The sequence below is a fragment of the Phaethon lepturus genome, unplaced genomic scaffold, assembly GCF_000687285.1.
Source record: "Phaethon lepturus isolate BGI_N335 unplaced genomic scaffold, ASM68728v1 scaffold502, whole genome shotgun sequence".
NCBI classification, from domain to species: Eukaryota; Metazoa; Chordata; class Aves; order Phaethontiformes; family Phaethontidae; genus Phaethon; species Phaethon lepturus.
This window is the reverse complement of record NW_010520990.1, coordinates 4,831-20,977: the sequence shown is the minus strand read 5'-3', so window position 1 is coordinate 20,977 and position 16,147 is coordinate 4,831. Positions and strand designations below refer to the sequence as shown.

General features: G+C 39.0%; 1 protein-coding gene across 1 annotated transcript in view; it reads right to left on the bottom strand.

Annotated features, from left to right (window-relative positions):
* The window catches only part of ZRANB1 (zinc finger, RAN-binding domain containing 1), a 31,876-nt gene extending 23,617 nt beyond the window's left edge, over positions 1-8,259 (bottom strand). Inside the window, exons 1-2 of the mRNA XM_010297549.1 lie at positions 8,158-8,259; positions 6,567-7,417 (exon numbers count right to left, since the gene is read on the bottom strand). Of these exons, the coding sequence (XP_010295851.1) occupies positions 6,567-7,380 (814 nt within the window). The 5' untranslated portion in view covers positions 7,381-7,417; positions 8,158-8,259. The remainder of the gene's footprint in view (positions 1-6,566; positions 7,418-8,157) is intronic.
* Between the last annotated feature and the right edge of the window lie 7,888 nt (positions 8,260-16,147).

The following is a 16,147-nucleotide window of genomic DNA, read 5'->3' as shown; positions in this document are numbered from 1 at the left end:
TTGAGCACCAAAAATATTCAGTCTGAGAAGAATTTCTCCTCTTAGAGGAAGAATGCCTTTGCAAACAAGTATGACACATCAATTAATACAAAAGAGAGGGATTGCCTGAAAAACCTTTATGGGCCTCTAAGCACACCCTTCAGTTCATTCTCCTCTTTCTGTATTTCCAGGACCTCCCTTGTTAGTATTAGCACACAATCAACAGCAGATCACTCTCTAGGTAATGACAGCTAGAGATAGAACCTTCTGTACACCAAATTTTTTAAATTGTTCAAGCTCAACAACCTGCATCAGCTTAAAAGTAAATTACTTCCAAGACAACATGTACCTTAAACTTGAAGCCATCCAATGCATGAGAGCATGATTACCACCTATTCTTTTTTCCATGCAAACAGCTCTTACACCTACATACAGTCCATGTAGTATGTTTCTAATATATCAGACAAAGCAGCACACACATAAGAAGAACTGGTGAAAGATGTCCTCATCCCCTCCTCCTATCTGTCAGAGGTATCCACACCCCTTGGTGCATTAAAGGCCCATCAGGTGCTTTCAGGACTGCACCCTAAAGGGAGGCTGGACAGTGGAAAATCATGAACATCATGAATGATATTAAAGTTAAGTATCAGTGCTTCCAAAGCAAATTTAAATAACTGTTTTTAACTTCATCATCCAATCAATTATTTTTAGCATAAAATACCACTGAGTGTTTAAAAAAAAAGTAGTCAGGAGACCAAACTAGAAGTGTGTTTCAGGAGTTAAGATTTTCTACCAAGGAGTAAGGCACACAGAGTTTTACCTACTCTACACAAATGTAAAGTTGTTATGATACAATGTATGTATAGGACACAGACAAATTCAACAAGATTTCTTATCCAGGTGAACGTTGTAAGCTTACATCATTGTTACCTGGCACAGCAGACCAGTACGCCAAGTCATCCTTCTCAGCATCACAAAGGAACAGGGGAAGGAGGCCAGGCTGTTCAGCTCACACCAGGGACCCTTCCCCCCCAGCCATCCCAACAGGCACCGTTTGCCATCTTTAGCCAAAGCCAGCATGGCAGGTACTCACTTGTCAGTGACTAATTCATGCTATACTTCCCCAAACAGTTCAAGCTAGCCTAAACTTACACCAGCAAGAAACGGTGCGTGACCCTTCCCCGCCTCCCGCAGCTTGTTCCCACCCATATACTTCCCACTCCCTTATTACAGCATAAATAGCCCCATCAAGGTTTAGCTGTACCAGGGACGTGATGAGGAAACCAGTCTGGGTTTACTAAAACAGCAAAACCAACAAACAAAACAACCACCACACCCTCCCACAAAAATATCCCCTAATCAAGCTTATCAAACTTCATTTTTAGCAAGATTAGTTTCCAGATGCACTTCATTGGACACTGGCATGCAAACATGCCAGGAGGACAGAAACAAGCAACTACTTTGGGTGGCAGTGCCAGCTGAAAGCACCTTGGTATCTCAGTCCCTTCAGAGCACCTTTATTGCCAGTGAAGAGCCACATGCTCTGCAAGACACGGAGCAGGAGGTGGCCTCCACCTCTCCTGTAGCTGCAGAGCGGTCTGGGACACTGCCCAGCCAGCTTCGTACCTGGACAGAACAACTCTCCTTTCCCACATGGTTTGTGCATGTTTGGGTAACACAGTTGGCTCTATTTCAGAAAACTGAAGGGAGAAAAGGACAGAGGGGGGGGAAAAAAAAAACCCCTGTTAGAGAGAGAACGTAGTCGACAAAGGAAAAACTAAGCAGGCATGTATGTAGGAATACTAGGAATGAACTAACAGTCCTTTTAAGGATGTGCTGCAAAACAAGATTCATTACAGATTGCTCTAAATATTTTGGATTTAAGAAACACACTCTTAGTTGTGTCTTTCACACAGCTGAGAAGAATGTGTGTCTACTTGGCTTTGGAGCCACCACCCTCAGCAGGGGAAGTCTGGCCCGTGATGGTAGCAGCCGCCTTACTGACCTCAACCAAAAGAGCAGAGCATACTCTCTTGAAGCACTGAATAAGCAGGGTTGGATAAAAAGGAAAAAGAGAAGAAATGCAGTTTACTGTTAATCTGCGGGCTACAGTTCAAGCTCAGGAGTTAAACACACAACCCAAGAATCCCCAGCAGTGCCCTGCAGCAACCACACTCTGCTAGCACCACTGTAAAACCTAGCCCTGAAGTGCCCCGAGAGGGGAAGCTTCAGCAAGTACTGAAGTGTAAGCCCCAAGCAAATTCTGAATCCTAGAAAGGTTTTATAGCCATGACCATCTTAATCCGTTTGTACTACTTAAATCACAGCCAGCTGTAACCAGCTTCACCTGGCCCCATGGCAGTACTGCTCAGCTTACACATCAGACTCCCTAAGCCCCACAGGCCACCAAACCTCTCTTATAGTCTCTAGTACAGATACCATGAGTTAGGTAAAAGACAACGGACCTTAATTTTAAAGATACATTCACTTCCCACCCTGCCAAGAACTGAATCATCTTGGACTTCACATTAACTTTGTACTAGGCCAGTACAGTAGAAAGCATTGGTGTCCTTGCAAAGGCATTTGTAATTTCTTACTGTAACTGAAAGTGGCATTTGTACCAAGTCATGCTATTCAACAGCCATATTTACTAGATGCTCTGCTTTGATTTTAATAGATTTTAACCAAATGAATCAGTTCTAAAATCTCATCCTTTTGTGAAAGGATCGTTTGAAGGATATATCCACTTATCCACTGCTGCAAAAAAACCAAGTCAAAAACAAAAAACAACATTCAAGTACATTTACTTGCAGAGTCTGAAGCAAGCTGAGTGGTGGGGTTGACATGCCTGAGGGATGGGATGCCATCCAGAGGGACCTGGACAAGCTGGAGGCATGGGCCCAGGTGAACCTCATGAGGTTCAACATGGCCAAGTGCAGGGTCCTGCACCTGGGTCGGGGCAACCCCCAGTGTCAGCACAGGCTGGGGATGAGGGGATGGAGAGCAGCCCTGCCGAGAAGGGCTTGGGGGTACTGGGGGAGGAAAAGCTGGACATGAGCCGGCAATGTGCGCTCACAGCCCGGAAGGCCAACCGTGTCCTGGGCTGCACCCAAAGCTGTGTGGCCAGCAGGGCGAGGGAGGGGATTCTGCCCCTCTGCCCCGCTCTGGGGAGACCCCCCTGCAGTGCTGCGTCCAGCTCTGGAGCCCTCAGTACAGGAGAGACATGGACCTGCTGGAGCCAGTCCAGAGGGGGCCACAGAAATGATCAGAAGGCTGGAACACCTCTGGTGTGAGGACAGGCTGGGAGAGTTGGGGTTCTTCAGCCTGGAGAAGAGAAGGAACGGGGGAGACCTTACTGCAACTTTCCAGTACTTAAAGGGGCCTTAGAAGAAAGATGGGGACAGACTTTTTTTTTTAAACAGGGCCTATAGCAACAGGACAAGGGGTAATGGTTTTAGGCTAAAAAAGAGGGGAGATTTAGACTAGGTATAAGGAAGAAATTTTTGACCATGAGGGTGGTGAAATCCTGGCCCAGGTTGCCCAGAGAGGTGGCAGATGCCACATCCCTGGAAACATTCCAGGTCAGGTTGGACAGGGCTCTGAGCAACCTGATCTAGTTGGGGATGTCTCTGCCCATTGCAGTGGGGTTGGACTAGATGGCCTTTGAAGGCCCCTTCCAACCCAAACTGTTCTTTGATTCTGTGAAAAGGGGAATGCCACTAATCCTTCCAATTCAGAAAGAACACCCTCCATCAAGGAAACTATTCATGCTGAAACGCAAAAGTTGCACTCATGACATTTTGTAGAGCCCAGATTTGCAAGGAATAGAAGCCTTCGTGGCATGTCTATTTACTGAGGTGGGTAGAGCATTAATGGATATCTCCCAAAAGAGAACCCACCAATACAGAGGTGCTTTTCTAAATACACACAAGCTGCATGTCTACCTTCATGCTTCAGCTAAAATGAACAGATGTGGGGAAAAAAGCAGTTTGATACATGTTTTTAATGACATTTGAAATTAAATGTAAAATCTAGTAAAAAGGACTTTATACTAGAGTTGAGATTCAATGAGGGGGTTCAACTGAACAGCTGTCCTAGAAGGACCTTACCCTTCTGAAAGATACTATCTTCTAAGAGAAAAGAAAATAACCAGTCTGTCAAGAAGTACTCCTATTCCTGCTCTTCTAATCTTTAACTTCAGGGAAAGCTACACTATGTACATCCAAATACTTTAAACTGATACATCTCTCCCACGTAAGATAAACTCAAAGCAAATAGACCCTCCACAGCTGACTGAGCTTAAACATGGAGGTACGCAGTCTGAAGTTACCAAATCCTAACAAGCCAACACTTGTCAGCTGGACTATGGCAACAGACTACATACCAACTCTCACTCCATCAATTTTCACAAACTTACTTGACATTTAACACGAACTTGTCCTATTTTATAACTGTGTTTGGCTAAGGATTGACAAGTGCTCAGCTCAGCCAAAAGTCACATGAGCTGCAGTTGGCTACCAAACAGTAACTCACTAAGTCACTGTAACTCAGTTGATTTCAATGGTAAGAACATATGCTTTAGGCAAAATTGTTCAACTGACAGTTAAATTGTTTTAAGTATGTCACACTAAAGACAACAAAACAACCAGCCCAAATGTGGCTTATTGCTTTTAAGACTACTGGTTAAACTGGTATACTTTTCCAATATAGATACGCTCTGCAAAATGTCCAGAGACAACTGCAAAAGAATCTATGAAGCTTTCATCAGTCTTCCTAAGATTATTCCCACTACCAGGAGTATTTGGAAAAATATGACATCTGTGACATGCATAATGAAATTCTGAGATGAAAGATTGATAATTAACAGCTTTGCTTGACGCTTGCCCTGCCCCGGTTAAAAAGTTGAACTATAGTAAGTGTTTAAGCCAGAAAGGAATCCATTATATCTTTCAGTAGAGCAGTAGTAAAAAAAAAAAAAATCAGCACATAACCCCATTTGGCATTCTGGCTTTCTCATCAAGATCCCTTCAAGATACCTTCAAACTATTTTCATTTTAAAAGAACCAAATCATTATTACCTTACAAAATTTCTATGAACATAGTTTTGAGTTTCATGTACAACTGTATAGTCACAAGCAACACTAAATACTTGCAAAACTCAGGTTCTTAAATATAAACACAACCATTCCCACACATATTAAATCTGAATGCATGAAATATTTTAAATAACATTGGAATAGCAAAAAAAAAAAAAATTTCACTTTTTGAAAAGCAGAGGGGAAAAAACCCTAATATTTAATGCCATTGCTATCAGAATGCAAGATTGATTCTTGTAAGGCACAGGAACTACCTCCTCCAACAACTGCTCTTGAGTATTCGATAACTTGCGAAATACCATACAGAATTTCAATTGCTTCATTTCAGAAGGAAAAACACACTGCGCATCTGCTAGCATGTAAGGAGCTGAAGGTATCAGAAAATACTGAGGCATCTAACTATTTTCAAAAGGAAATGTGTTTGTCCAACTATTCACACAACACAAAAATAAACTGGAATATTTATTAGCTCAGAGAAACCAAACCCATGACACCCATAAGAACATTTACACCTGATCAAATACATTAAATAAAAGAGCTCCACAAATTAGTTTTTCAATTTTAACAACCATGAAGTGACTTCATGGAACATTAAGGAACAGTATGAGACATAGTAGTAGCACTAGAGTCTCAAATGAAGTGTTTTACTCTAAAAATAGTCGCATATTTCAAGCGTTTAACCTGCTTGTATGCTAGGGCACAAGATATCTGCTTCTGGGAAGTTACAGCACAAAAGTTAACTCACAAGGTCAATAACTGAAGAAAACCCTGCTCTCACATGTCTCTGTTCTTTAACAGCATTGGGAGAATTATCCAGAATTTCCTTAGGAAAGCACTAAAATACAAAACAAAATTGGTATTTGAATTTTTTGAAGCAGTTGACTACAAAAATACTTTCAGAAAGCCTGTAAACGTTTACAACACAGTATCTGTATTAATACAACATTATTACTTTCAAGGTCAGTATTACACATGCAGTTTCTTGGAGCTACATATTTTGGTGTTATTTTTAACATCTGACAGAGCATCTTGTACTGTTGCAAGCTCTACACTGTTTACAAATACTCCCAAGCTGCAGCTGCTGATTCTACTAGCATATCTTGCCATAGCAAAAAAGAAGAGTAATTTAATTACCCAGTAATGGCATTTTTTACAGTACTATATGCATTACATTGTTCTGTAGACCGGTTTTGTAATTTTTCCACCTTTCAGCAACTACATAGAACAGCAGGATTTGGTTACAAGGATATCCATTTCTACAAAAGGTCAAAAAAGTCCAAGCATAGTTGGGAAACATGTCTAACCCCATTCAGATTACTGATGAACTCTGCACCCTCTCTTAGAAGGTGCTATTTCAGGAACTTCTACATTTGGTTTAATTTTTAAAATTACCGTTTTCGAAACTAAATGCAAGTTTATGTTTTAATTCTTCATTTTCCCAAAATACCTAAGCACAGGCATAACAGTATAAAGTAGCAGCAAACAACTTACCAACACAAGCATTTAGAAACAGCCAGTCAGTCTTTTTCATTCTATTTTTTATTTGCTTTAGTTTTTTGAAGTCAACTTCAAGTTCCTCCTTGCTGCCAACAGCTCCAGCCAATTCAATTCTTTGGAAGTCCATTTTCACATCAGATTCACGTTTGGTTGTAGGTGGAGATCTTCTTTGGCTATTACCACTACTACAGCTTCCCCTCCATCGAGCTCTGTCTTGCTCATTTATGATCGAAGAAGCCTCTTCTGTGTCTGCCAGTTCTATTGCTTCTATGTTGTTAGGTCTGGGATGATCACATACAACACATTTCCTGGCCTTCGCCCAGTTTTCATATGTACAAACAGAACAAGTCCAGTGCTGAGCCCTTGTGTTTAGTTTATTTCTGTCATTATATTCCTCACATGGATCAACAGAAAAAGGGACTGGTCTTGAACCAGAACCTGAAGACTGAGGAGACTCTGTGGGACTCCTGGTCCTACGTTGAGACAAGCACTGAGTACATCTTATCGCTCTTGGCCAGTTCAAGTATGTGCACATGTGGCACGACCACTTATTTGCACTTTCCATACTGTAAGATGATTTAACCCTTGGTCTTGCACTAGAATCTGGACATATCAAAGGACTACTCCCTCCTTCAATGCTTGTAGGATCCCAGTCTCTACCAATATCACTTGAACCACTTTTAAATGGATCTTCTGTGATAATTGTTCCACTAGGCCTCTGAGCACGACACATGGTACATTTGATTGCAGATGGCCAATTTTCATATGTACAATACTCACAAGCCCATTTAATTCCACGCTCTGTCATCGTGCACTTCTTGAAATTAACTGTGTCAGGCAGAAAGCTAAGTAATCAGAATACATCATTAGTACACAATGGTTGCATAGGAGCTCTGTTTCAAAAAAAAAAAAAGTAATTGAGATTTAACCCAGTTGATGAGTACTGCATTAAATATAAAAATCAGGCTGGGCAAACGGGTAATCTTTTTTCCTTGATACTATTAGAACAATGGAAAAACACTATGTAAAGGATAAGACTTGAGCTAACTGCATTTTAAATGCAGAATTCAGGATTTCCTAGTGCAGAAATGAAAACTCAGTCCTGCATTTCTGGAATTTCTTAAATTTGAACTGAGGCTTCCCAAACAAATTCAGAAAACAGATACACTGAGAATTCTGGAGAACAGACAAGTAGAGCTACAGAAACAAGCCACAAATATTAAATTATTGAAATAAAACTCAATATGAATATAGTAGTAGAAAAGGAACACAAAATATAGATCCTGTAAGGTCTACTGCAACACCTCACAGGATTTGGAAGGAAGGAGTGTATCAGGTGGGCAGTTATACAATGAGTAAGCAGTTCTTTCAGAAAAGGAGGGTGTAGGAGTTGATATAAAATGCATACATTTGAAAATTTTATACATGTGCTTAACCAAGATTAGGCCTTGATTGGACATCATTCATAACAGTAGTGTTATGAAGTTAAAATACCACTTGAAAGCATGCACAAGCTGCATGTGTTGACAAGATAACATAGTATTTTCATACTACAAATCCAAATTTCAATCCAGTTCCAACTCACTTTTTCTCTAATGAAGAGGGGATTCTGTCTTCATGCTGGCTCACACCTTTTCCTCAGATTGCCAAATATGAAGGATGAGACTAAGCAGATAATTATTCCTGTAAACAAAATGAAAACAGACTCATTATAGGTTTCCTACTGGACCTGAGTAACCAGAAAGTCAATTATTAAATGCCACGCCTATTCTGATCACAATTTACTTGTTTAAACTCAGTCATGACCTGCTGAGACTAACATATGGAGTGATAAACCAATATTTATAAAGAACCAGTTGTCTCACAAGTGATCAATTTGCTGAAGTAAAAGAGCTAAATCCAAGCAACATCAAATTGACACCAAAACATCTACAAACACTTCTACTGCAATCTGAACCTTAGGATGGGGAAGGAAAAAAAAAGCTCTGTGTAGAGGGCATAATAAAGGGAAAGGGTGAGGCAGGCAGATAAAGGACAAGTAGAAAAATGTATACAGTCTATTTCTTCCCTTATCACGGAATAGTAACCCGACATATAAGACTCAATTATGTGCTATTTTTAAGCATGCAAAACTGTTTAAAAAACAATTTTGTCGTATCAATTGACTAACAATTCTCATTCATCATATTGCAACTCCCTTGGCTAAAAAAACCACTCAGCATCTAGTAAACAAAACCTCAAAATAAAAGTTACACAACAGGATTAAATTCAAAACTAGACACATCAAACTAAGAATTAGTTTAAACATGTTCTCTGATCAGGAAGTGTTTTATGAGTTAGTACATTCTTAGCTGAAATACCTTCACAGACACCTTGCTCTACCAGGACATAGCTAAATGTCCACTTAAATTTGTCACCCTTATTACTACTATCTCACTTCTGTGGACTCCAGCACGCAGCACAAGTTTTTTCCAACAGCTCAACTCTGATCTATCCACCAGATCAGGTGGCTGCATCAACGAGGGGCTATCGCATGGCCAGGACAGAGGAGAGGGCAGGACTACCCTTTTCAGCAGTGATCCATATTTATGCTGCAGGAAAGCAGATGAGCAATCAGGAACACATAAAGCTCTCTCATGAAGTTCAGGTTCCATTATTAATTGTTTAAACAGCCTGCAAAGCACTTCACTCCCACCTATACGTTATAAAACTGTGTCAGACTAAGGAATGTGCTGAGAAAGCAATTAGACTTCCTAATTCTTCCCTTCCACCATTCCTCATAATGTCCATGCTCATGCGTAATGGAAAAAAAAAGGACCAAGATCATACTGGGGTCCCCACATCTTTAATAAAATATGTGAAAAATACATACATATACATGAGAGTACAAAGTCAACTTGATTTTCCTAAAGGTGACTTCATAAAGAAGACTTCAGAAACTTGGAGGAAAAACAGTTTCTCTACTCCATAAACTAAAGCTTTGCCAAAACACCTCCTACAGGAGTACACCATATGCTAGATTTATCTATTCCATTTGGTCAAGGCTTTTTCACCCAATTGCCAAAATAAGTTTTTTAATGACTTCAACATTTCTTAATAAGCTTATTCTCTCCATAAAAAGTAGAGAGTTTTCTGAGATATTAACATTTTCTAGTCAGGAACTTAAGATAGTTGAACATGGTTTTCAGAAAAGAGAAGGAAGCAGTGCATGGCCCGTACACCTGCGAGCTGCCACCAACAGAACCGCCAAGAGCAGTTTCACTTGTGCTACAAAGGACAACCAGAAAGCGGCTGTCCCAATACTTAAATGCCCAGCACAAGCTTGAGAATAATTCTACCTGAGCAGAAGCTAGTTCATTGTCAGGAGGCAATGCTTTCGATCAAAAGCCAAATCCTTATATACTGTGTGATGAAGCCCAAGAGGTACCTGTAACTGTAAACGGTCTCTTACCCATCCTAGTTTGTTAAGCCTTAAACCCAGCAGTTCCCATTGCAAACAAATCCCAATCCACATTTGGGATGGGGCAAGAAAACAAAGCATCATCTGTTTTACTGACATTAAGACTGGGAAAGGAGATTGCTGCTCAAGTTGAAAAGCAGCTGGTTGCAAAAACGATCTAAACAAGTACAGTGACACTATTTATGAAGCTAAATAGCACAGTACATACTGTGTTACAGAAAAGCTTCCATGAGATTAGGTTTTTAGCTGCAATTATTCTGTGTCCCCCTTAAAAAGCTAGATGCTTTCAGACATAATTCTTAGAGAGGCTGAGTATCTGCAGCTTCGAAACCCTCTGAGATGTGAGCTCACTACATCTAAACACGAGGCCTCAGGTTATTATGAAGTAAAGAGTATACAAAGGCTCAATGGAGCAATGCAATTTCTCTTCTTTGATAGCTCTGCCAACACCCACTAGGGCACAGCGAGATGAGGAAATTTAGCACTTTCAGATACTGGATTCTTTTTACTTTCAGGCCTTGGTCTGACGCCCAATTGCACCCTACCCCAGTGACACCAGAACCATCTGATCTACTAGTGATACAGGATCATCATCCAGCCACTGAGCAGTCTGAAGCTTGTTACATTTTTTCAGAATTACTCTTTGCCACTTTGTCTACAAGTTAACTTGTTATTTTAGATTCTTCACAGAGGAGAAGTTGAATCATGTAGTACCTCCTCTCACAGAAAAATAGCACAAGAGTGACTGTGAGGTGCAGGTGCATGCCTTATTGTCCAAAAAGCATGAGCAGACAAGAAATTAAAACCCACAAAACTCCAAGCAAGTTCCAATCGATCAGTTTATACAGTGTGCTAAATACCTTCTGGACAGACTAGTAGAATAACTCAGTACATTAAAGAGGAGAATGTATTAAATTCTGATAAATCAAGTAACAAAAGAAAAATCAAAGCATTATCAGACTATCTTTTTACTAAATAAAGTCAATCGGAAAAGGTCACCTAGAACAATCAGAATTTTTTCTTTTGCTTTGGTTCAACTTTTATGAGTGGTATTCTTCTTAGGTGCATGAGAAAATACAGTAACTTTTTAATGAAAGATTATACTCCCCTCAATTTCATTATTCACTGTGTCCAGAAGTTATTTTTTCTTTGGATCAAACAAGGAACAATATGGAGCTCCATTTCATTGAACAATCAAGCCCTTCCTTGTAAACGGGCCAGAAACTGATTTAGACCAGTCTACACTATGGATTTTTTGCTGGGATGGTTATGTCGGAAGCACATCTGTGCTGGCAGAAACCTTACGTAATTATACTGATCAAATTGGTGTTCCCACTGTTAACTCATTTTGCTCATGTGTACAGATTTCTGAACAAAGCTAACTGCTTCTGTATTTCCAGGGAAAAAGGAGCTTAGGTAGCAACTGAAGCCTTCAGCAAGACCTGCAAGGGAAAGAAAGATCTACCCTCCTTCCCCCAATACAGCCACCACTCTTAGGCCGCTTGGAAAAGAAAGGCAGGCTGGTTTATTCATTTTTATTTTAAAACCCTGAAGCAACTTTTCAGAGGAACAAAAGAAGCAGAAGCACCTTGTTCTGAAAGAAAGAGATGTCTCTATAACAAAGCGCAGAATCTATTAACTCAACAGTTTACGGGTGTAGAAGTAACATCTTTCACATATCCAACCCCAAAAAGAAGGGGAGAGGAACAGGACAGTGAGTCAAAACAAGAGATCAAACAGCAGCACTTTCACTGACTGTATTCTTTATCTATTATGAAATATGATGTAGTTAAATGTACATCTACCAAGAAAGGGTCTCAGTCTGACAGCTGTAATTGCTCACTAACAGCTGGATAACGTTGCTCTGGAGTTTATATATACACACGACAAACAGCTTTTTAAGAAAAATTGCCTATGATTAACCCTGCATAATTTGACACGTTTTCAGAAGTGTTCCCCCTTGTACGTCACTACCTCAAGTTCTCTTCTAATTACCCATAAAAAAATGAGCATACTTCTTAGAAAACTGAAGTTCATTTATACACAAATAAGCTTTCCAATTCAAGCTGTAAAAGGAAAACCTGTTAAAAATCACACATCTGTATTATCACCTTAAACAGTTATAAAATATGCACTAGTCTGAATTGAAACAGTTGTAGCTGGTTTTGTTCTGTAAAACTGCAGAACATGTTTAAAAGATGCATAAGATGAATTTCAGTCAACTGTTCACCGTGGGAAACAAAGCAATGATTCAATGTCACTGCTTTCAAGCAAATACATTTACAAACACAGCCACTCTGCTGCTGACTCTAACCACGGTACCTTTCTAAAGCTGCTATAAGCTGTACCAAGGGAATCATCAAACAAAAATTTTGCCCGTTTTTAAAGCCAGTAGGAAGGTCTAGAGGGTAACACAGCTGTACACAAGCTTAAATCAGAAAGGCCAATTTGTTTCTTTCAAACTTGTAAACCCTCTGAAAACCTTCTCAACAATTTCTTACATAAAATACATTGTTATCTAACTGGCTCAAATTCACTTTTTTTTACCTGGGTCCAGGAATCCTTGTGAAGTATCACACTGTCAATACACTTCAAGAAAAACAACTTACACTTTTAAATAACCTATTTAAAATTTATTGCCAAGTATTAAGAACTGACTTTCAGAGGAAATTTGCCTTGGCTAATTATTCTAAGGTAGAATTTTACTGATACTTTCTTGTCTTAACTTAAACTTACATACTCCACTTTCAACTATTCACTATTCTTGCATGACTGCTTTCTCAAGAATTCAGCAGAAGCCTCAACAGATCAGTATATTAAAAGCATGAAACTTGAACCTAGGCTTCTATAGTCTGAAGGGAACTAACAACAAGTTTCATTGTCATCTCTGCAAATTAATTTTAAAAAAATTAAGAACACAGACCTCGTCAATGGGACAACCAAATCAGATCAGTGCTGAACCTGGAAGCTTCGCAGTAAGGGCAATAACTATCTATTATCATAAAGAATGGAAATGTTATTGCAAAGTCACCAATGTAGAAGTATTTTCTGTATTAGACTGGATACACTGAAGCAAGGAATTTAACAAGTAAGCATAGTTTGCTTCAGTGGTTAGGACAGTTCTTTAAAAATGAAAGGATACTCTCTCAAACAGTTCAGCAAAAAGGAAAAAATACTCTGTCATCTCAGGAAAAGAGCACTGAAATAGTTTTCTGCAAGCTGCTCGATGAGGCGGAGTTTTTTTGCTTACAAGATTTTTGTTTCTTTAAAGAACACTAGCTGGCTATCTGCAGTACAGACAGTAGGAACTGGTCACAGACTGTAGCTACCATCACAGAACGCAGAAACCCCTTATAAAATACAAAGCAAGAACTATGTTGGAAGACAGAGACGTTTGTCAAACTACATTATCCTTCCCAGTAAGAGCACTGCTCTCAAAACACACAAGGATCACCTTTGCTCTTCTGAGTAGTAGAGCTGGTCCTTTGCTCTCAGTAATAGGGACAACAGAAGAATGCTGCTGTCTTGAGAGAGGCATCGAGTTCAGATTAGGACAAATCTCAGTTCTATTAAAGATCGAATCATTGCTATGTAAATCATGTATCACAATCTACAAACTATAAGATTAATGGTTCATGAGAACAGAAAATTTCCAAATGTTTCAGTTATAACTGAGTAACTATTTACAGCCTAATATGCTAAATGAGTTTTAACATTTTTCTTCAGTTTTTATAGTCTAGGCTGTCAACAAATCCTAGGAACAACTACCACCTCTCTGGGCAACCTGGGCTAGTGTTCCATTGTGAAAAATTTCTTCCTTTTATCTAGTCTGAATCTGCCCTCTTTTAGTTTAAAACCATTACCTCTTGTCCTGTTGCAACAAGCTGTGCTAAAAAAATATCCTCATCTTCTTCATGAGCCCCTTTTAAGTACTGGAAAGCTGCAGTAGGGTGTCACGTACTCTATACTGCAGATTTTTAGGTATGACCTTCTTCATTACATACAACTTCTCATCTACTTTTATAAAGTGGGCAATTATTTAAAATCCAGAAGACTTGATCTTTCACAAAATAACACACTGCAAGAAATGCAATTGTCTTAACCCCCCAAAATTCTGAGAAAGTAAGTAGTAACTTCTGAAAATATTTAGAAGTCTGTTCATTGGGTGAATTCTGATGGGCTTCATTCACATACAATTAATAAAAAATTGCTTTAATTTTTATTTATGCATTCATATCTCATTTCAAAGCATCTTAAGTCTACTTTATTTGGTATTTATAATATTCAGAAAAATTACGCTGATTTTGCTTCAGCTTTCTTTTCAATATTCTGTTCACACTTCCAATCCAACTGCTATCATTTCAAATAAACGTTACAGCCTGACTTTGCATAAGTAAGATAATTCATATGCAGTTTTAATGCAAGAGGATGCCTAATTTTGCAAAAGTTCTATGCAGTAAGAAGTCAAACGTCTGGGAGGTTACAGATCTTAGGAGACGTCTGAAATACAAGAATTGACAGTGAACTTTAGGTTAGGATGTAGACCTAACTATAAACAGACTCTTCTGCAAGAGCTGAAAACTCATCACAGAATTAACAGATATGTGACAATACTAAACATTCACTCTTTCTGCTGTCTTTTTTTATTTTGATGTTTACTCCTTGAAGCATTTTTGTGCTCTTAGCCACTACACTTAATCCTGCTGTGTAACTTGCAAGGTACAAGTTTCCATTTTATTTGTAACTCATCTCAAATGGGTCAAACTACACAGAGCTCTATTAAATTTGTGAACAAAAGCTAGGAAAATCTTAACTGCTGAAAACAGCCTAAAAAACAACAGCAGCGGCTTACCATTTAGTCCTCTTTCTTATTTCAGCAGAGAGTTACATTTTTCAGGGTTTTGTTTTAAACCCAATTAAAAGTGAACAACTATTTAGACAAGATACTATTACACATTAGGATGGACTAAATACGACTGCTTACTTAGAAATGAGAGTAAGCAGATCAACAGTTACATAATACACAGCATCTCCCACACAATACTAAACAAAAACCAAAGCGACTCAAAATAATGGGCTATGATAGAATATCCACTTAAATACAGCCAGCAACATTTAATGAATCTGATCATAATGAACAGTCAGCAACAGATGACTCAAGATAAGATGTATAATACAGTAACAAACATATGTAATAAAACACGACAGAATTGTTAAAACTTCATTTTTAAGACGTTTGCATTGGACAAAGTACACAAGTTGAAGAAGAGGATTCTTTATAAAAAGTGAGGTCAAATACAAAAACATAGTTTATCTGTGTTTAGAATGTTTGCGTAAAACATGAGACTCATCTTTGTTTAGATCTCGGCCATCCTCACGCAAGATGAAGAAAACCAGATGTTGTGCTCTGAATAAAAACACACTGTGGAGTCAGACATCAAAACCTAAAAACACTTAACCTGTCCAACAACCAAGGAACATAATATTAAAACTTGTACGTTTGACATTCAGTTCTAGTAATTATCCTCTGGACCTCCCCAATACTGGCTGGCCATAGATTAGATCATGGCTGGATGCTGACAGATTCACCATTCGGTGGAGAAAAACCACCTGCCTCCAAATGAAACAAGGAAACACACACTCAACATCAACTATTGTGCAGTTTCCTCCTAATTAACGGCAAGCCACTTTCAGATACAGTTAAGGACCGTCCAAACGCATTTGCAATCGGGCTCTATTTCAGACGAGTTCTAGTTCAAGGGAGCCATACAAGCTACACTCATTTTATCCAGCTCTTCTTAAGATATTGGCTAGACAGCAAAGTATCAAAAGGTGCAAGGGGGAGAGAAAAGCAAAAATGCTATTATCACAGCACACATAAAAATCACTACTGTGTATGTCGCTGCTTATAGTGCAAAGAACTAATATCAAGTATCACAGGGAAAACAAATTCTAACTCCTTCTAGAAAAGGAGTGTTATCAGTTGTTTTGTGTTGTGGTTGGTTTGTTGGGGTTTTTTTAATCACTTTTACTTTTTTAACCTTATGATTAGTAATCTGAATTTTGCTCATAATACACATCCAACAACTCCAAGTTAATCACTGCAAGGTACTCT